The sequence below is a fragment of the Poecilia reticulata genome, chromosome 6 (assembly GCF_904066995.2).
Source record: "Poecilia reticulata chromosome 6, P_reticulata-male-v2, whole genome shotgun sequence".
Taxonomy (NCBI): domain Eukaryota; kingdom Metazoa; phylum Chordata; class Actinopteri; order Cyprinodontiformes; family Poeciliidae; genus Poecilia; species Poecilia reticulata.
This window is the reverse complement of record NC_088835.1, coordinates 21,081,049-21,104,487: the sequence shown is the minus strand read 5'-3', so window position 1 is coordinate 21,104,487 and position 23,439 is coordinate 21,081,049. Positions and strand designations below refer to the sequence as shown.

At 40.8% G+C, this 23,439-nt stretch overlaps 1 protein-coding gene across 2 annotated transcripts; it reads right to left on the bottom strand.

Annotated features, from left to right (window-relative positions):
- Positions 1–242: 242 nt before the first annotated feature.
- kcp (kielin cysteine rich BMP regulator) lies at positions 243–21,945 on the bottom strand. Of its 2 annotated transcripts, none has more exons than XM_008412452.3 (46): positions 21,583–21,945; positions 20,177–20,703; positions 19,373–19,445; positions 18,717–19,021; positions 18,462–18,636; positions 17,231–17,304; positions 17,004–17,097; positions 16,323–16,405; positions 16,140–16,233; positions 15,984–16,063; positions 15,799–15,884; positions 15,552–15,642; positions 14,927–15,026; positions 14,719–14,804; positions 14,173–14,266; positions 13,943–14,092; positions 13,745–13,851; positions 13,579–13,672; positions 13,307–13,480; positions 13,115–13,197; positions 12,933–13,026; positions 11,733–11,915; positions 11,472–11,642; positions 11,215–11,388; positions 11,030–11,112; positions 10,858–10,948; positions 10,692–10,774; positions 10,443–10,616; positions 7,844–8,023; positions 7,479–7,743; positions 6,559–6,641; positions 6,375–6,468; positions 5,463–5,636; positions 5,298–5,380; positions 5,099–5,219; positions 4,936–5,018; positions 3,931–4,030; positions 3,716–3,804; positions 3,243–3,345; positions 2,986–3,128; positions 2,190–2,362; positions 1,853–1,964; positions 1,676–1,777; positions 1,438–1,602; positions 1,042–1,342; positions 243–832 (listed from the first exon to the last, which is right to left on the bottom strand). In XM_008412452.3, exons 1-46 carry the CDS (start codon positions 21,692–21,694, stop codon positions 612–614), a joined length of 6,327 nt encoding a protein of 2,108 aa, XP_008410674.2. In that variant the 5' UTR covers positions 21,695–21,945; the 3' UTR covers positions 243–611. The 2 variants fall into 2 exon arrangements, with proteins under 2 accessions (XP_008410674.2, XP_081464282.1); XM_081608156.1 differs by having other exon boundaries at positions 18,717–18,994.
- Positions 21,946–23,439: the final 1,494 nt, after the last annotated feature.

Sequence of the window (23,439 nt, the reverse complement as noted above, 5' to 3'; positions counted from 1 at the left end):
GACAATTTAGACAGACCAATTAACCTGACAGTCATGTTTTTGGACTGTGGGAGGAAACCGGAGTACCCGGAGAAAACCCATGCATGCACAGGGAGAACATGCAAACTCCATGCAGAAAGACCGGGGCCGGGAATCAAACCCAGAACCTTCTTGCTGCAAGGCAACAGCTTTATCAACTGCGCTACTGTGCAGCCCACAAATTGATCCTCACACAGCAAATTAATTTGAAAAGGAAACAAAAATAATGGTCGGAATTTTGTTTATTTTAAAATTGCAAAATGAAGTGAACCTGAGATGATGCAGCCTATTGTACATACAGTCAGACATTGCACATTTTAATCTGTATAGTAAACAAGAGATTTTAATTAATGTTAACACTTTTGAATATTTATAGAAAATGCCTCGCAAAAGTGTAACCATAAGTAGGAAAAATATCTGTGGTGTAAGTACTTAGTGCTAGTTATAAAAACACATTTATCATCATAGGTTTACATCTTTAGACAAAACACCCATATATATAGTTCAGATATAATTTGGGGTCAACAAAGAGGCAGCAGAGTGTCCCTTTGTGCATCTGAGTGGACATGAATCTGGTACCAACAGTTGTAGCATCACAAAGAACCGCCATGAATGATCTTGGGGCATTTTTCTGGCTGGATGCAGTAGTTGTTATGGAGAACCAGACCAGCAGGACACTGGCAGCCCGGGACGCAGGGCTTGAAGCAGTGGCTCTCTATCACTCCCAGTGGTACGTCAACATTAAAGCATGTTACGGGACAAGGTGGGCCGCACTCGTCAAACACAAAGCCCCGCTCCACAGGACAGCCCACAGCTGGTGAAGAAAGAGGGGAAGAAACAAAATAATGAGGAACAGGGAACAATGTGATGTCTGTTGTTAAGAGATCGACGTATCCACCGTATCTTATGGACACCTAATTTATTGATTTGCAGTCAGGCAGCGACTGTCTAAAGGCCCTGAAAGCTGTCCCAAACCATTTTTATGACTTAGTAAGAATGATTGAAAGATTACATTTTACTCACCACAGAGTGATGTGCTCCTCCACTGCAGGATGACTCCTGCTTCTCTGCATTGACTGGCGTAGGCCTCCAGTGCGTCGCACAGACACTCGTCAGTATTGGCCCCACATGCACAGAGGTCGTAGACGCAGGCGGCGTACCACGGTTCAGGCGGAACGACACGGTGACAGGGCTTGAAGACTGTAGACTTGAGAACTTTACAGCGGGCGTTGGCCCCTTTCCTGGCCTGGTATCCAGCACTCTTACAGGGATCGACATCTTCTCCGGGTCGACAGGATGAAAGTGAATGGTTTCCGTTTGTCATCTTAAATGAGACGTTTTATATGCAAGTTAGACGACGTGCTTTTATATCACAGTCTTTTGTTAGTCTTATATGCTGATTTGGTCTATTAAACATACTCTCCAACTGTTGCCAAACTCAGACTCTGAGGTGGTGAGTTTGCCGGTGGACATTTGGAGGTCATCCTGGGGATACTTGTTAAAATTTCCACAGAGACCACAGGTGCGTTCCTTGTAGGAGCCTGGCACGCTCACTTCCAGGTGTGAACGGGGACTCCACAGCACCTGGAAGGGCCAACAGATGTATAACTGTGTCCTCTTATTGAACGTTTACAGCAGATTTGAGGTACCACTGTACCTTTAATCCAACGTTAGTGTTGAGTAGGACGGTGTTGGCTTGCCGCTCTATAAAGATATACGGCTCTCTTAGAAAAGGCAAAGTCACAACCTCTTCATTCACCTGAAGAACAGAAACACAGTTGAGTCAACATGTTTCACAAACGTTTTCAACTTTCGGCTTTTTGAAAACACAAACCTTCACAACAAATTCTTGGAGCAACTGCACAGCAAGGTCACTTATAAAGACGGTCAATTCCTTAGTCCAGGACACTCCTTTACGCCCACGATCATCATTTGTAACATGAACACTGCACAAAAAAGAATGAGTCACTTATTTTCTATTAATTCTCTTAATATATTTCTGATTCTGCTCATTTTTGCCCAGCCTGTCGGTATGAGTGTACAGCCGTGTCTCTGAAGGTTTGACATGTTTTTATCGAATTCTCAAAAAATTTATTGCATACTGCTCTTTGTGGGATATTCAAAGCTTGGGATATGGATCTATGAATAAAAAAAACTCATCATCCTCTCACCTGAAGTCTTCATCTTTACAATCTTTGGTCAGGATATACGTGCATGTCCCCTGGAAGTGAAACATGCGTCCATCGAAGGTGCGGTAGTGAGGGTCACCAAAGGCGATGCAGGTAGCTGGACGAGGAAGGCAGTGTGGACAGCACAAACCTGGAATTACTGCAGGCTTCTCATCCTGTCAGCAAACAGATAGATTGGGTTTCACCAGTGATCAAACTTTGAGGGGAAAAGCATCAGAACTGACACGCGTTTACACTTTTTCTGTAATTTTAAGGCGACTTTCAAGGATGATGTGCACTTCCATTTGATGTTTACAATATAAATTGTAACATGTTGCATGCTATGTCTAAAGTTCAAGTGAATATAAAAAAAAAAGTCAGGAGCTGCTTTACTTAAAAAATAAAATTGAGTAAAATGGTCTTTGTTGACAGAAATCAATTCATTTTGATGAGAAAGTATGTTTTACAATTTTCTAATTGATTGAAATGTGACTCATTTGTGTGTCTTTTAGCGGCTACATTACACCGTTAATTTAAAAAAACTATATGCGGTTTGTTTTATCAGCACATCTGCATAAAAAAATGACAGATCATCTCAGGGTGGCAACAAATTTGATAGCGGGATCAGTTACATCTAAACATTTTTTACAAAAATTGTATCTTTTTTGAGACCTTGAAAAAACACATTCAAGTTAAAGCATTCAAATGGATTTCAGTAACACAGAACGACGCAAACGGCTAACAAATTTATCTGATTTTGCAATAGAAGTCTTATGGCAACATTTGTGGTACAACTCACTGCTGCACAGGTGAGAGGAGGACAGCGTTCACTCCGACAGTGGACGTCTCCAGACACACACATGCAGTTGGTGCATTCATCCACCTGCCAGTGTTCATCAGAGTGATACTGGGTTCCTTGATACAAACAAGACTCTCTTGAATCTGTAGCATAAGCACACATTAAAAAAGGTTTTACAAACATACACACAGAGGACTAAAATGAGACATTCAGCATGCAGTGCAGCAGCAGCCTTTTTTGTTCGCTCCCTCGGACACCTTGGCATTCGTCGCAGCATTTTCCTGGGAGCTTTACTTGTGTTTGTCCAGTCACACAAACTACAGGGGGACACTCTTCAGTGCTGCACTCAACATGGCCCAGCTGGCGATACATGTAAAAACAACAAGGTATCTGGGTCATTACAATAATCATTACAATTATCAAATCAACACATATGAGCTCTATGAAAACTTAGATACATTGTAAGAAAAATAACAATTCAATATACCAACGTTGTTTTCCCTGTGTTATAAATCTATACATGGTTGCACTGAATTTTTTTCATGCTCTGAAATTCAAGAAGGAACCAACAATGAAGTTGCTCAATCCTACGTTCAGTGATTCCTTAGTAGAACTGCCATTCTGAAAATGTTCTTGTATCAATTATTGTCTTGATGTTCTCTGCAGCCAATTATATTTCTACGCAGATGTTAGCATACAGTGAGAAGCTTAAGTGTTGTGCCTGACTTACATTACAAACACATGTGACACAATCATTATCAAAGTCTTTCCAGCTGGCGCCGTTAGCGAAGCGCTTATCCTGACCCTCAATCAAGCATTCTGCAGGAAAAAAAAAACAAGATACAGAACTATTTGATATCTGAAAGATATTACAAATACATAAATAATTTTGTGCTCAGCTATAATGCGTGCTTGGTGTGATCAGTTTATAACATGAGCTCTCACCGTTGCACACAGGGCAGCAGGAATCTGGGGGAGTGAAATGTTCATCGTTAGGGCAAGTTAGCGTTGGACATGTTTGCTGCAGGCATGTCCACGTCAGGTCCTGCACAGAAAAGGTGTTAGTTCAATGATTTGACTGTGACAAATACTTGTTAAAAAAAAACAAAACTTTTTTAATTTAATCTGATATTAACGCCCTCTTCAAGGTTACAAGAAGATGTCACATCATATTCTACTGTAAGTTTAAGCAATGTGCAGTAACTTGCAAAAATATCCCCTCCTGTGGAATGTTTTCCTTTGGTGTCACATTACAACTTCAGACTTAAATGTATTTAGTAGCGTTACAAAGAGTTGGGTTGCAAAACAGCATCTCAAGTTTCGGACATCTGAAAGAGAACTGCAGTCGATCTACTGAAAATAGGAAGAGAATGTCATAACTGCAAAATGTTGCCATAGATGGCCACCAGCCCAATCTGTATTAATCAGAAAAGCAGCAAAGAGGCTAATGGTAACTGTGGAGGAGATGTGGAGATCTGCAGAATTAGGGAGAATTTGTTCACAGGGAAAAGTGGTGCCTCATTGTAGTTGGAAAATGAAAATAAATTCTGCTTGCTGCTATGGACACAGCCAACCGAAAAATTATGTTCTGGTCAGATGAGTCCAAAACTGAACAAGCTGCCCAGCAAAGAAAACATGATCTGGGATGGAAAAACAATAAAGCACATCATCCTGAGCCTCCCTCCCATAGTGAAACATAATTGTGGTGGCATTATGCTGTGGGGATGAAGACAAGCATTATTCAGTAGTGGCAGAGAAACTGGATTCAAATGCTGCCACACTTTGCAGATTTTTCACTTCACAATTTTATGTTCCTTTAGTGGATTTGTCATAAAGACATCAATTAAATAAACTTTATGGTTGTCACATAAAAAAAATGTGTAGCACTGTGTACTTATATCTCCATATTGTACCTGTAACACAGCAGACTAAATGCTGCAGCTATATTACCTTGCACTGGCAGGTGAAACAGGGGTCATCTGTTGCTAGCACCTCGTTGCCAATCAGTCTGCTTGTACAATTAGTGAGAGGCTCTAAGCACAAAATAAAAACATGTCAGAGGCTCTGATCAACAGTGAAACAACAGTTTCTTTTACAAAATGTTAGTACTTACGTGCGCAGACAGGACAGCAGGAGTCTGGTCCTGAAAATAAGATGTTGCTCTTGGGACAGTCTACTAGGCTGGGACACTGCTTCCTGTAACACTTCAGGTGTTGCTGTCCATCAGGCATCACCTAAGGATGAAATAGATTGAATCACAACTAGATGGATGGATATGACTATAACGTCAACATCCCAAAATAATTTCCTACCTCACACGTGCAGATCTGACAGGGATCATTGGCAGGATGGAAACTGTCCCCTGGACCGTACACTCTGCCCTCAAATATGCAATCTTCTCCCAAACAAACAAGATAACATTACCCCAAAAAAGATAAAACATGTGACAAGCAAAGAAATCAAGTGAATTTGCTCACCAGCACACACTGGGCAGCACTCCCCAGGCACTGTCATGAAGTTGACACATGGTGATACGCAACGTACTTCAGAGCAGGTGGTCACTCCATTCACACACATACAAGTCATACAGGGGGTGGAATCTTCAAACCAGCTGCTGCCCTCCGCATGCTGCTCACCTCCATACATACAACCTGAAAAATAAAAACCTTTGTAGCACAATTTAAAAATGTAATTTTAAAAATATACCACCTTCTGAGGTCTGCCAGGAAATGTTCTTCTGAAGTTTCTTTATGAAACTTAGTTTTTTTTTTTTTTTTCAGGAAATAAGGTCTCTGTTTACCAGGCACTTTTATTTAGTTTCAGAAGGTAACCTCTGAGTTTTGGGAAAGTACCTGATAAGCTCTTAAAAGGGAACTTCTAATTTCAATTAAAGTCCCAAGTTTGGTCTGAGAAGGTGCCTGATAAATTCTGAGAAAGTTGAACTTCCCCAAAAAAAGATCAACTCTATGTTATAAGAAAAGAGCCTCCAATGTCCTGAAAGTCCCCTACATGTTCCATAAAGTGGCTGGTTAATTCTTGAAAAATAACTAGCAAGTTTTATGAAAGTTTCATGAAAGTACTTGATAAGTTTTAAGACACTGGGAAAAAGTTGTAGAAAGTACTTAAGAAGTTCCAGAAAGCAACCTCAAAAGTCCAGAAAATACCAGTTAGATTATGACAAATGACTGGATGATTTCTAGAAACAACCCCAGGGAAGTAAGTGCTTGGTTAGGAAAATAATCTAATTAGAACCAGGAAATAACCTGGTAAATTCTAGAAAAGTGACCTCTAAGCTTTGCAAAAGCCTGGACTGTATTCTGAAATTTCACCAAAAACTCTTTCTGACTTATAATACCCATTATCTTTGTGATTTACACTGGTTTGCTTACCTCTACAGTGAGGGCAGCAGGAACCTGGATCTGTCACCAGGTGAGGACAAGACAGCTTGGGGCACTCCAGAGGTGCACACTGAACCTCACCTTTCTGCAAGATTAAGACAGAAAAGTATTTAAAAGAAATTATATTGACTTACAAGGAAGATAAAGAATTAGAAGCCAAACTCAAAGTAGAAACCTTGCAGTTGCAGGTGAAGCAATGATTTGAACTCAGGGCCCATGTCTGTCCATCAGTATACTTGTGTCCATTCAGCTCACACACTGAGATCACAAACATAAAGGAGACAAAGACATAAGGACCAGAAAGAAGCTTTAGAATTTAAAAATCACTTCCTAACGAGTATTAAAATTTACTTATTAAATGCTTAGGGAATTAACATAAACTTCTGGCTTTGAACTAAGCTTTTGCAAATAATCTGTATTATTCTGGCAAACAGCATATGGAAAAAATATATCCGTTATATCAATATGGCCTTTCTACATTGTAGACTTAATTTAGTGAAGCCAATCACACAATTAGGACACAACTGACTGACATCCTTTATGTAGCATAAATCTGTCCTGACACATCTAGGCAACCATCTCCTCCATATGGAATGCCTAAAATGCCAAAAACAGAACACATCAAAATAGCATTGCGGGTAGTGCGTCATTACATTTTAATATCCTCCTCCCAGAATTTCACATTTCCAGGCAATCAGTATCTATATTGTATACTCACTAAGGCAGGATTAAAAATTCACAGATAGACTCCTTGCACTTTGAGACTGAACAAAGCTGGTACAGCTTGGGATAGCTACCGAGTTTGCAACTGTTTTTATTCAAGCAAACCTTTTAAAGTTCAGGCCCTCAGTGTTGGTCTGTCTAGTACATAAAGAATATTAAAATACATAAAAGTATTTGATTGAACTGTAGGAACATTTTTAAAAAATCCAGACTTATGAAACCATAAACAAGACATTCTAACTTCTCAAGTTTTTTGGTGGAAATTCCAAGTTTCTCACCCGATGCCATAGATTTGGTGATTTGTTTCCAGGTCGAAAAGCTATACAGAAATAACTCAGTGTGTTTTGTTTCTAAAGAAATGTCCAAAATCACCTGTGCACTCCGGGCAGCACTGTCCTGGCTCGGTAACAGGCTGATCACATGGTGTCGGTGGACAGACGACAGGAACACAAGAAACTGTTCCTCTGACACAAGTGCAGCGCTCACAGGGACTGGACACGGATGCAAAGGTGTGACCTTGAGTGTGCACAACACCCTCATAGAAGCAGTCGTCACAAATAGGACAACAAGTATCAGAGGGCATGGGATGTAAGCAGTGAACTGGACAGGGTCTTCTTTGGCAGGTCACCATTTCATTCTGATCAGAAGAAAGGACGAAAGAGGAAGGTGACAACAAGAGGAATTTGTTATATAAAATAGACGGTTTGATCGTTCTACGCAGAAAATGTCAGACTGACCAGACAGGTGCACGTCGAGCAGGGATCAGACGGTGATGTGAAGGTGGAGCCAGACTCGTGCTCTGCACCCTGATGGAGACACCTCCCTGTGCAGACAGGACAGCACTCCCCTGGAGGCATCACTGGGTCTCTGCAAGCAGTGCTTGGACAAGATGTCTGAGCACACACCACACCACCATTCTGTACAAATAAATAAAGAACAGTAAATGTTTTTAATTATAATACATTCAAATTTTGAAAGGGTGCCTGAAGTCGTACCGATTCTTTGTTGTAAGGTAACTGAGAATTTAGCTCTATATACATCAACAAAACATTTTGAATTGCAGGAAATATGTCAGATGTTAAAGTAAAAAAAAACAACAACCCCAAAACAATGCAAGCTTAAAAGACAATGCAAAACTAAGATCAGATCACCAACAGTGACTTGTAGGCAAGTTGTAAGTTGCATGGATGGCAGACCCATCATCCATCTATCCAACAGTGGGTCCATAACCCACTCAGGAGAGTTCAGGAGAAGCTCACCTTGTTATCCTGAACACCCACAAGTGGCATCCTCTCAGTTTTTCAGAAAGCTGCTGACTGGAAAAGACCTTGTGGTAAAACCCCAATCCAAACGGCCAAACGTCAAGAAGGAAGCTCTAAAAAACGTGGTTGACTAACATTGAAGACACTGAAGATGTGGCCTGAACTCTGGGGAAGCCGACTGGCACCACACGCAGTAATGTGACGGGTTGGCAAGACTGGGCCCAAAGTCATACTACATTCAAAAGTAAATAACATAATTTTCCTATGATAAAAATGAGTTTCAGACTGATAAATATGTCATTCATATGCAAAAACATCTTGTCCTTGTAGGATACAGTTCCTCTCATATTTTAAAGATTCCTCAAAAAGGGGAAGCAATAATATTATTTTTATGGTCATGTAGTTGAAGAGCGTCAAGAAGAAACCTCCCCACTTAGGGGGCTTTTACACAACAACGATCCAACAAAAACGGCACTTTTGTTCCGTTTTTGTTGGATCGTTTACACGATAACGTTCTAATTACGATCCGTGTTTACACAGTAACGGTACACATCGAAAACATGTAATGCTCTCGCTGCGCCTAGTTGGTGCTAGGTTCTTTGAAACTTTGAAAGTGCGCATGTGTTAAAAAAAAAAGTTGTACTTGAAGGCATGTGGATTTGCCTGAGAAAACACGCATTGTGTGCATCTGATTAGGGCGCATGCAGTTGGAAAAAGTGGGATAACTTTGCTGAAACACCTTGTTTGAGCTTTCACGGTGTCTGTAGCGGCCCCGGACTGGAAGCTGTTTATTGTTTTTACCTTGGAATGGCCAACAGTCTGTTATTCCTATATCAATTTGATAAAATAAGAGTTCCCGCACGTCCCATATCCGCGTCCTCTGTTACCTTTTTCAGCAGTTAAAACAGTTTAATCCGTTGCTAACAAGTTGTAACTTGTTTTTCCGAGCCGCCTTCAAACGCAACATGAAAGCTGAGACGCTTGCGCTGGGTTTACACCTGTGAGGCAGCGAAGGAGACCTGCTGCTGCTGCGCAGGTGTGTGTTAGAATCATGGCAGCAAACCAGCAAAACGTAAATAACTGCACAGTTTTTTCCCCGAACTAACCGACTGAGTTGAGTAAAGCTGTTGGATGCAGGGGATGATAGCTAAAAGATGATTAGCTAATATCAATACAGCACGTTAAGCTTGTTAACAAGTAGCCTGTAGGCTACTGATGTTGTTGTCTATGTTCAGCAACGTAGATTAATTTTGCCCCCCAAAATAAGTCGATGCCCCCCCTGTTAAACTCGTCTGGAGCCGGGGCTGGTCCGTAGTTCTCTAGATATGAGCGCTGAACAAGCAGCCGTGTATTTTGCCACCTGGGCGGTGCGGAGCGGTGAAGAGACGCTGAGGGAACCGTATCTGATGGGGAAACAGTAACACCAGCATTGTGAGTAGTTTCTTCTTCTGTGGATTGTAGGAAGCAGCTATGTTTTGCGTCATACTACACATGAGCTGGGGATTCTCTGGAAGAAAAAATCCGTTTTCTAGGTTTACACGACAACGGAAAACGGTACGTTTCAGAAACATCGCACTCTGGAACCCGTTTTCAATCTGTGCCGTTGTTAGAGAAAACATTCTGTGGTTTCGTGTAAATGCACACTACAAACGCAACAAAACTCTTCCGTTTTCCCCCGAAATCGTTGTCGTCTGTTTGCATCAGTCAAACAGACGACATTCTCTCACGACTCTAAACATTTTGCGTTTAGTCATTGTTTCAGGTTGGCTCAATCACAGCCGTTCCATTACATTCCCAATATAATCACAATCAGCTCATTAGTTAGATACATTCACTAATACTCCTTCATCCTGTAAAAAGTAAGAAGAAATGGATGATGGAGATGTATAGAGAATGAGTCCTAAAGTAGTGATGTGAATGATGCATCATGCAAGCAATTTTAGTAGTTTATTAAATAAAGTGAAAATGGATGAAACATGGTCAAAATGATACAATTGCTCTTTATCTGAATTCCATCAAAAGCCCAACTGAAAACGTACAGACAGGTGAAAGTATACGCCTGTGTGACAGTTACCAGACAGAAGCAGCTCTGACAGTGGTCTTCAGGATGTGGGAATTGCTCTCCATTGTAGCAGCCCCGGCCATTGAAGTTACATCCATCACACACTCCACACGCACAACCATCCAGAGCCGGGTGTGCACATGGTGCAGAAGGGCATCTTCGGGAGGTGCACACCACCTCTCCTCTCTGTAAAAACAAAACACGTAAAAAGAGCCCCGAAGAGTTTTGCATCAGTCAAACAGACGACATTCTCTCACTCACTGAGCACGTGCAGTCCTGGCACTCCTGTTCTCCCCCTGGGAGGACCTGGCTGTCAGCATAGGTAACACCCTGGAAATGACAACCTCCACACACACGTAGTGATGCTTCAGTCAGTCACTGAGCTGTGCTACATAACATGAGCACTGAGTTTTCATGAGATGGTTACCGTCACAGATGGGGCATCCGCATGGGCTGGTGACAGGATGAGGACAGGGAGCTGCTGGACACGGTATCCTCGAACATCTCACTGAACCACTCTTTAGGTTGAAAAGAAACCCCCCAAAATGTATTAATAAAAAATAAAAAACAACACAATTTTCTTTTAGCGAGGTTGGTACCTGGCATGCACATTCAGAGCAAGGGTTTCCTGGATCAGGAACGGACTGTCCATTGACGAGGACCACGCCGTTATAGAAGCATCCTGGCAAATAAAAGCATGCAGACTCGGTCATATTTATGACCAAGAGAACAAATGTAGAATTTAAAAAGGTGAATTTGGATTGAAAAAAAAAAAGAAACACACTTTCACATTCTCCGCAGCACTGCCCAGGTGGTTTGTAAGGGTGGCTGCAATCTCCATAACAAGGTAACTTAGTGCAGGTGATGTCTCCTCCATAACAGTAACACACACCACAGGGGTCTTGGCCATCAGCAAACTCGGTGCCATCAGGATATTCTTTACCACGAAATGTACATCCTGCAAGAAGAAAATTGAGACGTTGCTCCAAAAGCTGCTCCCTCTGCAGAGTGTCACTGCTGTTAGAGGTTTTATTCTCTTACCGTCACAGGACCTGCAGCAGTCTGTCCCTACTGGGTGGTTGCAGTTGGATGGTGGACAGCGCTTTCTTTCACACTGCACAGAACCTTCGTGACAGACGCAGACAGCGCACGGATCCGAGGGATCCTCCCAAGTCTCTCCATTGGCTCGCTCTCGACCCTGGTGCAAGCAGCCTTGCCGGGAAGGATGCCGCAGATAAACAAAGCTGACATTAACAGTGGTTTGTTTCTATCTTGCAACCCCAGGAGATGGTGAATGTGTACCTTCGCACGTCCGGCAGCAGTCCCGGGTAATGGGCTGAGAGCATGGAGCGGAGGGGCAGGGCTTACGGTGACAGCGAACTGTCCCGTTGTCGCAGGCGCATGTTCGGCAGCTGTCAGCCGGGTGGTAGAAACGTTCTGTGTGTCTGAAGGACCTTTGCTCGAACAGGCAGTCTGATGGAGGATCTGAAGCAACATATATATAAAAACAAATAGCATAAACCTTCACACTTCATGTACTTAATGTGAATCACAACATGCAAAGATGAGCCTAAAGGAAAAGGAATTATGATCAAATTAAAATGTATATTTGCTGTAAGGTAATAATGCACCTATTAAGCAAATTGATCAGTCAACATAGCAAACACACTTGGTGTGAATGGCATTGTGCAAATGTTTTAAACCACTCAAAAAAAAAAATTTTTAATGCAATCGCTCAGGAGCAACAGACTTTCTTGTTGCGTTTTGATCTGGTCTCAAGTTATCAGTCAACTGTTTTCTACAATTTTAAGCTAGTGAAGACGTATGAGAGCCCTTTAAGACAAAATGATCAAACCTATAATTTGATAACATTCCCTGTGAAAAGCAAAAATGCCATATCAAGAAATATATATATATATATTCTTATATATGTATACATATATAGGCCAAAATTACACCTGAGCATGTCATGTAACTACTTTTATCTCAACACAGAAATAATCTTAAAGTGGTTATTATCAACAAAGGCTTTTTTTTTTTTTTTTTTTTTTTACAAAGGCTTAAATAAATATCAATGAATTCAATATTTTTGCCTGTGTCATTTCACATTATTGCACATAACTTAATTTCTGAACTCATGTTTTGGGTTCAAGTAAATAGTGCCTTCAGAAATATGTTTACCAACAAAAATTTTGATGTGTTCAATATTTATTTTACCCAGGCATAAAGTTACACCAGTTACATTCACTATACAGGAATAGTTTTCTTAATGGGAGGATTTGTTTCTCACTGAATAATAGACTCACGTACTCAAATGCATGAGACGATGAAAAGTAAAATCATAACCATTCTTTCCCTTATAGAAGGTCCTGAAATGCTTCTCTGAATCTGCTAGTTTGTCCTTAAAATTAATGTCTAACAGTTAAAGTAGACAGATGTTGTAATGTTGGGGCCAATGATAATAACAACACATTCGCAACTCTGGTTATTTCACATCCTTACCAGGACACTGTAGGCAGCAGTCTCCAGGGATCATATTAGGATTGGAGCATTGCAGTGGAGGACACCTCCTCATTAGACATTGGACATTTCCATTCTGAAGCACAAGACATATAGTTCAGTTCTAAGACTGGCTCTAAGTGAGAATTGTGTGTGTGTGTGTGTGTGTGTGTGTTAATTAGTACTATGCAGCTGCATGTCCTGCATTTGTCCGTTGGATGGGGAAAGTCTTGTCCATTGGGATACTCCTTCCCAGCGTAGCTGCAACCTAGAAAGTGGAAAGTAAGTGGATGAAATCTTATTTAATCATATTTATTTTTTTTTTAATTTACTTTGGGAAAAAGAATGTAACTTTTTTTTTATTTTATTTTTTTTACCATTGCAATTATTCTGGCAGCATGTTCCAGGCAGAGGGGCGTTACATCGAGGATGGGGGCAGCGTGTTTGATGGCAGTCAATCCTTCCGCTCACACAGGTACACTCCTCACACTCACTCACAGGGTTAGGAAACGCCTCTCCGTTCACAAACACACGATTTTCAAAGGAGCAGTCTGGCAATTAACAACAAAGAAGGTAGTTCCGATGACTCAGACACAGCTGCAGGTCAAGTTTTTTTTTTTAAACATTCACCACCATCTAAAATAAATACCTGGACATTTAGGACAGCACTCTCCAGGAGGAGTGTAGGAATTGGTGCAGTTTAGTGGAGGACAGCCTTGTCGTTCACAGCGAACGCTCCCATGCTGAGGAGAAGATGGGAATTTGTCAGCAGGAGTAAAGGAAGAAATTGTTCTGTTCTGTGGTTAAGCACTAACCAAACAGGTGCATATGTGGCAGGGCTGGTCAGGGGTCGTAAATCTCTGACTGTTGCTGTAAATTCGATGGTTGAACGTGCAGCTGTCACAAATTTCACAACAGGAACCTGAGACAAGGAGATGTTTGAAGGTTTAAGATTCTCTATGAAACATTTGCACACATCCAAAGAAAACAGTCTCCGACATGCCGAGTCTTACCCGGGATCTTGCTGGGATGTAAACACTCAGCGGACGGGCACTGTGTGTTTGAACATAATGTCTCCCCGTTCACACACAAGCAACTGGAACACGGACCCTCTGGTTGCCAATTAGAGCCGTCTTCATATTCTACCCCCTCCAGCACGCATGCTACAACACAGAGCAAGGTGCTCACTGATGAGTTGTAGCTCTGCGTGTGTGTGAGAGACTGCGTGCTTGTGTGGAATTACCTTTGCAGACTGGACAGCAAAGATGAGGATCGATGGTGGGATTAGAGCACTGGACTGGAGGACATTTTTCTTCATAGCAAATTACGTTTCCGGTCTGGGTCAAAAACACATAAATTCCACATATCCTTTGTTTTATACAGTTTTATACAGCATATTTATTTGTGGCAGCTCTTCTATACATATACTTAAGACTTTGAATAAACCAGTTTGGTAATTGCTGCAACCCCCAACACGGTTGAGAATGTGTAGATTGTGTCTAGAAGCCAAGGCACTGCAAAGAAACCAACAGCTCTAAATGAACAATAGCATTTTTATAAGAAGATTGGTCAGGTGTATAGCTGAAAACATGTCGATGGCTAAATGTAAACTTCTGTTGAGAATTAGAAAATATAAAGTTTATATAATACACAGAATATACAAAATGTGCATTTTATATTTTTAAGGGAATGCATATATGGACAGTTTAAAAAGCCTGTCATAAATTACAAATTTTGGCAAAAATTCTGAATTGTGTAATTTCCTCTGGTGCATGCTACACAGACTTGCCTTACACCTGCACTGCAGGCAGGGTCCACTCCCAGGCGGGACAAATACTTTTCCATCAGCATACACTCTCCTGTCAAACTCACACTCTGCAGAAACAAACACAAACCCATGGTAGTTGGTTTTTTCTTCTTCTGAGGTTTAAACCAGATAAAGTCAGTGTTTACATACCTACAGGAAATACATAATATGACAGATTTTTTATTCTGACCTTTGCATATGGGACAGCACTCTCCCTTTCTCCTGACTGGATGACTGCAGCGTACTGTGGGACAAGAGGCCTCCATTCGTTCACAAGACACCTCACCTTCCTAAGAAACAGATTAGAGATGGGATCAAATGTTGCACATGCTGCTGCACGCTGTCACATATCTGTTATCTAAAAATGCATGACAGATCAAATCACAGCATTTGGTTCACTTAAACTCATTAGAAGATAAAATACTCTGCCAAATGTAAACAAAACCCAAATGTAACCTTTTTTAAAGCAAATTCTTTTGACTAAATTTAAGAAAAAAAGTGGAACAGCTCATATTTCATTTGTTTCTGTATCCTATCAAGAGTGTTTATATTAAAAGATTTTGAAAATTTACTCACATATCTATGCAAAGAATTTGGCTTGAAAACAATTTGAAAATCTGTTTACTACCATAACACAAAACTGCAAGGATACATTTTTTTTCACAAGAAAAAAAAATCTGTCTCTGACCTCTACCTCTGATCTTTTTGCAGTTTGGAAGCTACAGTGTTGGGATATCATTGTTCTAGAGCATCAGCTCTTTTTTCAAATCCAGTTTCATAAGCATCACATAAAGAGAAAACATATTTCCACTCACAGAGCAGCGACAATGTAGGCAGGGATCGGTCAGGGATGAGAACTTCTGACCATTCACATAGACCTCTGATTCATATTCACACTGTTCACATCTACAGATCACACGACAGTCATTTTTAGATATAAGAATTTAAAAAGAAATGTGAGACAAATTGTTACAAACTTATTATCTGAACATTTGAAATCAATAGATGAGCTGACACAAATCAAATTTAAGTAATGTGCTTAAGTTTATGAATGTTTGTTACCGGGGGCAACAGTCACCAGGAGGATGCACGGGGCTGCGACAAGTCAACGTAGGGCATTGAAGAGCTGAACACACTACATTTCCATTCTAGCAGAGAAAGGGAACATGTGCACCTTGTAGTCTTGCTCCTCATTTAATGTTTTCATGTAAAGAAAAAAACTGTTCATTAACACAGATACCACATACCTCACATGTACACTCCTGACAGCGATCTCCAGTTGGAATTATAGCTTTGTTAGGGAACTCATGTCCATTCACACCACAGCCTACATGAAACACACACACACAAATATAGACCATAGACTTAGTATACAGCTACAGGTAAGCAAAAACAAAACTCACCTTGACAAACTGGACAGCAGCTATTAGGAGGAGGAGCAGAAGGGTGCTCACAAGAGCTGCTGCACTGCTCCCTCTCACAGTGAACATGACCTTCCTAATCCCAGAAGGAAACAGAATTACATAAGATGAAGACAGGAAGTAAGGTAAGCTAGCGTCAAGCAGATAGTTATTTTTCAACCTCACCAAACAGGAGCACAGATCACAGGGATTCTCTGCTGACCTCCATCTGGCTCCGTGGTCATGTCTGACACCAGAGTGGGTACAACCTGCAAAGACACACTTAAGGTTATGGTTCTCCAGCTCCCAAACATTAAGTTTGTTAAAAATCATATGCAAATCCTGAGATTAGTGCTGTTTCATAATAGAAAGATATTTTTAAATGCTAGATTATGAGAAATTATGTATTTAGTAAATGGCCTTTACTGTGTTGTGCTTTATCAAGTCTGAGGACTCCAAAGTACTTTACACAACAATCTGTCACTGACCCACTTATACAAACATTCACACAATGATTATGTCAGTTTCATTTTTTTTTAAATACATTTCCATATCTTCTTACATTAAACTACAAATTTGAATATATTTTCCTGGAATTTTATTAGATAAACTAAAATGCTACAGATGGTTTTGTGATGTCTATTTCTTTAGAGAATCAGAGAACAAGATCAAACCTATTGACTCTTAAGCCCGTAAAGTGTAACATATAATTCATGGAGCTAAAAGCTAATTGCTTTTACAGTATTTATTTTGTACCAAAGTTTTGCTTCAAACAAAGCGTACCGTGATAAAATAAAAATCACATCATAATAAAAACTAAAGTGTCGAATTTGTGTTGCTTTCTGTATCCATTTTATGCACAGTCACCTCTGCACTGTTGGCAACAGTCTCCAGGCGTCGTCTCCTGCACTGTGCAGTCTACTGAGGGGCACGGCAGCGGAGGGCACTCCCTGTTACCTCCCTGGTACCAACAAGACATGTATAACAGACTGAAGTGGGCCAGTACATCATATTTGTATGATGCATTGACCCAAAAAACAGAACAGACTCTATGAATCTTTTTTTTTTGTGAATGCCAGGTGTGAAAGTCTTACCTTACACGTACGTGTCTGGCAGCCATCGAGAACTTCAAAGGATACATTGTGAACCTGACTGTCTGTCTCGCATCCTAAAGATGACATACACTTTTAATGTTTGAGGGTCCATCTGAATATTCCAGCTGTTCGATTAGGCAAAGGAGTATAACTGCACAACTGGGTAAAATAATATAGCCGCCTGGCGCTTTGTCCTCATCTGCCTCCACAGATTTTGTTCTCCTTATGTTCAAGCATACCAGAGACAGGTTGTAAAGCTCTATTAGGACCATAAAGTTGCTAGAGGTGAAACAGGCCCAAGAAGACATTTCTAGAGGTTTCTTTATAAAAAGAGAAGACCATCGCTCTAATAAGGGCGCTGAGAAAATCTTGTAAAAAAAAAATATATATTGCAGCACATCAAAGCCCTCATCAAATGTCATTTTCACTCATCTACGACATTTCAGCAGTTAATTACTTTAATGACAGCACTCCAGAGGACAGAAACAATGTGTTTGTTTATGTGAGAGCAAGAACCACAGAGTAAGGCATGGGCTGGTGGGACTGCCTACTGTGCCAGTAGCCAAAAGAAATTTCCTCGACAAAAGCATGCGTGAGATCAAAGTGTGTGTGCATGTGTGTATGTGTGCGCTGTCTATCATTTTGATGCCACTGGCTCCTCTAACCTCCAAGAGGAGGAAATTTAGGATAAAGATTAAGGGTGAGAGATAGACAGTCTGTTTAACTCCATAGAGCAGTGATAATCTCCCATCCAGATCCTAATCTCCACATAACCAGCAGAGCTAGAAAAAGACTTTTATTCTGAACAGCGAACGTCATCAGGACTCCTGCTGAAATCAGATTGTATATGCCCCATTGGTAAATGTGTAGGGATCCAATGCTGGATCATCTAAATAAACTATCCTTTAATTTTTAAGGTTTAATTTTTCTAATCCATATCCTAAGAAGGAGCATAGATTATGGAATATTCAAATAGTGTTGGAAGCATGTAAAGGATGCTTTAAGTTGATTTTAATGTAAATATATGTTAAAAGTTCAATTTAAACAGCTAACACAGTTTACTCAATAATAATTTACACTGTGCTTGTACATTTTTATGACGGTGCAGCAGTGTTTTATCTTCGACGTGCAATCAGTCTCTCTCAAAATAATATTTTGTTATCATGAACCAGTTAAGTTTGACCTCATATCAGTGTTTCCATCTCTCACATTGTGAGTAGATTTAAATTACCTCCGTCTCTTTTGCTTGTTTGGCATGTGACCTTTCCAGACGAACACAAACACACAGTGTTGGGGTCAGCCTGCCAGCGCCGGCCCTCCTCCACTTCACGTCCCTCCCATACGCATCGCCGCCTCACGCACTCACATCCCTCCAGGTAGTTTACACGGGTTTGTAAATCTTGGTTCTGTTACAGACCAAGAAAAAAAATTGTATTAGGTTTAACACTTTTGAAAAAGTACAAATATTTTTGGCTCTAATGATCACCTGAGCTTTGACCATATCCAGCATACGGGCCATTTCCTCCAGCCTGTTCTCCAGTACCCCCAGCCTGTCCACTCCCTGCTCCTGAGAGTCAGATTTTACCCCACGAGGAGATCCTGGAGGCCCCAGAGCTGCAGCCCTCTGCTGCTGGTCTGCCTGGACGTCACGGGGATAATGGTCGATTTCCTCCCACGGCCTGTTGTTCGTTTGATGTTTACTGGGTGAACTATCATGCTGGAACATTTGACTGGTGTCAGTTATGGAATTTGGACCATGTGTGTCTTTGTAATGAGGCTTAGGCAGGTCATCTTGAAGAGGAAATGGGCCATGTGTGGGAGAAAAGGAAAGCAAAAGATTACTTTTTTTTCTACTTTTTTTTTAATGAACAGTAGGACAACTCTGAACCCTAAACAAACATCCTGGAGACCACAAAATGAAGACCCACACAGGAATAACAAACAGACTGGCCATGGAATTTGTTAGTTAAAATGCTGGTATAGCAATACAAGTACAGCAAATTAACAGGCTGAAAAAGTGAGAGAGCAAAAAAACATGCTATAAAAAGAAAATCAGGGGGATCCCACAGCAGCCAAAGGCAAACTACGTACCAAATCCTGTCAGGAAACAGATTTACATTCAGGCTTTTTTAAATGTTTCACCTGTAATGTTGTCACAGCTCCATGGACGTCTTACATATGCTTCCAGTGATAATTCAGCTGTCTTCAGATATCCCTGCATAGACACAAAAACCATTTTAAATGTTGTATTTTACAACCTCTTCCTGTGTTTGTTTTTTTTTAACGACATCTTTAATATTTATGCTTGCAGCATGTGTCTTCAATCACTCAATATCAGAACTCCTGGAACACGGAAGACAGGCCAACAAAGTAAAATTAAGAAAGTAAAAATAACATAGAATTAACTCAGTTACATTTTGTTATTTCCTTTAAACCTAGAGGCATGGAAAATCATTCATGCACAACTTGAAACTTTTCACGTTGTGTCATGAGCCCAAACAATGCGTTTTACTGATGAAGTGTGATGACAAGGAACTATTGTTGAAAGAAAGCTGTGAGAGTTTTGCTACATCAGGTAGGAAATAGAGCTAGTCCCATGTCTAGGACTAAGACGAGCTCCTAGTAATAGACATAGGACTAGGAGCATTGGTACCTGCATGTAAGGAGCTTGACATGCAGGAACTTTCTGGAAGAAAACAACCATGCAAAAACTCCAGATTTGTGAGGAGGTTCATCTAGCAAGATACTAAAAATAAAGCCAAACAGCATTGTTTATATCAAAGTCCATCCATGTATGCAATGGTCTAGACAAAGCCCAGACCTAAATCCAAGTAATACTCTTCACTTTGTGTTGGTCTGTGAATGGATGTGATGGACAAAAATGTGACAAAATTTGAAGGGAATATATTACTGAAAGGCTCTCTACTATATGTGAATGAAACTCACAATAAATTTGCTGTCTTTTTTTCCCGGTGTGCTCCCAAGAGCAATGACAACATCACGCGGTACGTCCAAGCGGATCCTGTTTTCGCTCTTTATTCCGAAAACAACAGGTTCTTGGCAATCAGCATAAAATACCAATCTGTCCGGCTCCAGGCTCAAGGCCAACTGCACCCATTCACCACCACGGACGGGATTTATCTTTGGAAAATAAAATCTGGCGAGTGATACTCCAGCAGATTGGTAGTCCAAATGCAGAGAGTTATTGATGGTGGAGGAGATGATTTGGAGTATAGGTGAGGTCGCTGAGGAGAGAGAAAAGAGGGTAGCACTGGATCCTGATGCCTGACGTCCAACCAAATGCACTCCGATGCTGCCCTGAAAGTTGGAGTGCAGGAAGCCGGAGTATTCCTGAGGGAGGATCAGGTAAGCTGCTCTGTGACGTATTTTATACATCAATCCGTTTGGACTCTGGAGTCTGGAAACACCGCTTCTCTGCTGAGATAGGTTTAGTGCTGACAGAAGGTCAATTGCTACAAAAAGAGAAAGGAGAGAGGAAAAAAATATATTAATCTACACAGCGTCAGGGCATGTGAATGACGACCCAGTGGATTCTGGACAATAAACACCATGTAAGGCAACATTTCCACTGTCAAAAGCTGTTTCTATATTTAATAAGCAGGAACAGTTGGGTTGGAAGCAGATGAACATGTCTTGCACTTTACAAAACTCTGACAGTCGTCTTGTCAGCAGTCTATCCCTTGAAGAAAAAAAAACATAATTTGGTGTTGAAATATCTATTTAAAATGGTCTAATTTAAATGACCAATTAAATTTATGATAGACTAAATTCTAATCGGTAAAATGTATAGAAATACCTACATACATGCATCCATCTGTTTTCAATCAATCTCTGAAGATAAGTTTCACTTTTTGTATCGAATTATTGAAATAAATTAAGCCAAAAAGACAGAAATGTGAACCTGTGCACTGACAGCAGTCTGTCACATACAGCAGTGGACATAATGATATATCTCAATAGTGCGTGTCTTATTATAAAGTATTACTGACTCAATAGGAGATGTTGACCTTCACATCTATATATTGCAAGTAATGACTTGGATGTAACGCCTGATGCATTTTACAAAATAGGCCTATCTCAATGATTTAGTTCAATATAAATTACAGTGATCCGTTCTTTGGATGAATTTGCTTTGCACTGTCAATTAAATCAAGCATTATAAAGATAACATACTTCTTATGTGATTGCAAAGGTTTTACTTATTTTCTCAGCGCGTGCTTTAAATTGCGTTAAATGTCCACCTAATATTAAAGTTTCACACGTACACTGACTAAGATATTTAAAAATTCCTCTATTTGATTGCGACTCAGGCAGCGTCTCCGTAATCTCACCATCTTCCCGGTTCGGGGCAGACTGTCCACGCAAAGACATCACAAACGTCCACAGCAAATGCAAGTTGAGCAGCAGCAGCAGCAGCACCGTCCTCAGTTTGCTGCTCTCCATTCTTCAGGACCGAGAACATGGATCAAAACCCGACCAGTTCATATGAAGAGTCTGGCGCTCATTGTCCTTTCAGCCCGATCAGATGCCACAAAGTGCAAGCTGGCACTTCTCAGCGCTCCTCCGCGGCGGTCAGAGCTCTCCAGAGAGCGCGCGGAGGGAAACATGAAACATCTGGATTCAGGCAGGGCGTCGCTTTTCTGCAGTCTCACTCTGAATCCCCCTCGGGGCCTTTGTTTCACCATTTGCAGTAAATTGAAGCACATTAACAACTTTTTGTGCAAGAGTTCTTATAAAACGAAGGAATGGGGGTCGGGGGGGGGTATAGGGATGGGGGTCAAAATGTAGGCGTTTAGGTAAACATGTTCAGGTGCTTAATCTGTGGGAGGTCACTAAGTCTTTTTCTCTATGCTCAAACAGGGATGTCTCTGAGTACATTTTTTGTTCCCTAGTTTTTTTTTTCTTTTTTGTTTTCCCCTATTTATTTATTTTTTTTTTTTTTGCAGGAAGGAAAAATAACTTGAGTCTGTACCATTCAGTGGTGTTGATTTCCTATAAGACCCCAGTTCTGGAAATCAGCTAAAACCTGGTCTGGAGACTGGAGGGGAGCCATGCTGAAGAAGAATATGTTGAGTGAATGTGTGCACAGGCAGAGAAAAGACAGAGGGCGGAGATAAACACAGCCTGGTCTCACTGCTTTTGGAAGCAGTCCATGAATGCATCCCACTGTGCACCAAACCTCTTCGGTCTCCACAACAATTCTCCCAGATCTTCTTGATCATTAGAAACCCACAAGCAGCAAATCTTAGACTTTACTGGTAGAAATGTGCCCATATATCTTGATTAAGTATTGTGTCAGGGACAGAACTTTAAAAACAGCCAGGTGTTTCCTTTTGGATTCCCAAGAGCAGAGGTTCTGTCATCGCTCTGATGTCAGATTGTTTTCTCACAACATCCACTGCAGGAGATCCATACAATATGGTTGGACCCGATCTAAGATCTTCCCACTCTCTTTCCACATACCAAACAAAACCTCATCTGTGACTCATGCCTCTTCGTCTATAATAACACAATTCACCCCCTTCCCCACATGGGCTCCAGAGGGTGCATGTTTTCCAACATAGATCCTTTGAAGTGCTTAAAGCTTTTAGCCCATCGGGGCTGATTGAGAATTTAGATAAAAAGGTAGATAGAGATAATGCTGGAACTTACCGTAGAATCGCTGAGAAGCTAAGAAAAATATCTTTTCAGTATTTTGCAAAAACATTCGTTCCCCTTGAATTTGTTCATGTTTTATCATGATACGACCGCAGCCTTCAAATTCCTGAAGTTGATCAACATAAAGAAGTGCACAGTTGTGATTGTTGAAATAGAAATCTGGAAAGTGTGTCGTGTGTGTTTGAGTCCTTACTTTATAGAGCCATCTTTTAGTGCAACTACAGCTTCAAGTCCCTCTGGATATGTCTGCACCCCTTGTGCATATTTAGAAATTGTATGTTTCATGGTTCTTATTTGCAGAATATCTCAAGGTTAGAAAAACAGGAAATTCAAAATGTTACCACAGACTCTAAATTGCATTTAGGGCTGGACTTTGATTTCCCTGGTGAATCTTATTTGATCTAACTCCCTCCATTTCAGCTCTAGTTGTATATTGATGCGGATAGTTATACTGAAAGGAGTGATGATTTTTATTTTATTTATTTACAACTTTATTCATGTTCTGTGAGGTGTGTTCATTGATCTTCCTT

Coding starts and splice junctions, on each gene's coding strand:
- kcp (XM_008412452.3), bottom strand. CDS start 21,694: ATGGAGAGCAGCAAACTGAGGACGGTGCTGCTGCTGCTGCTGCTCAAC. Junction 18,637..18,716: donor TGGATATGGTCAAAGCTCAG/GTGATCATTAGA, acceptor GGTCTGTAACAG/AACCAAGATTTACAAACCCG. Junction 1,343..1,437: donor AGTTTGGCAACAGTTGGAGA/GTATGTTTAATA, acceptor GTCTCATTTAAG/ATGACAAACGGAAACCATTC.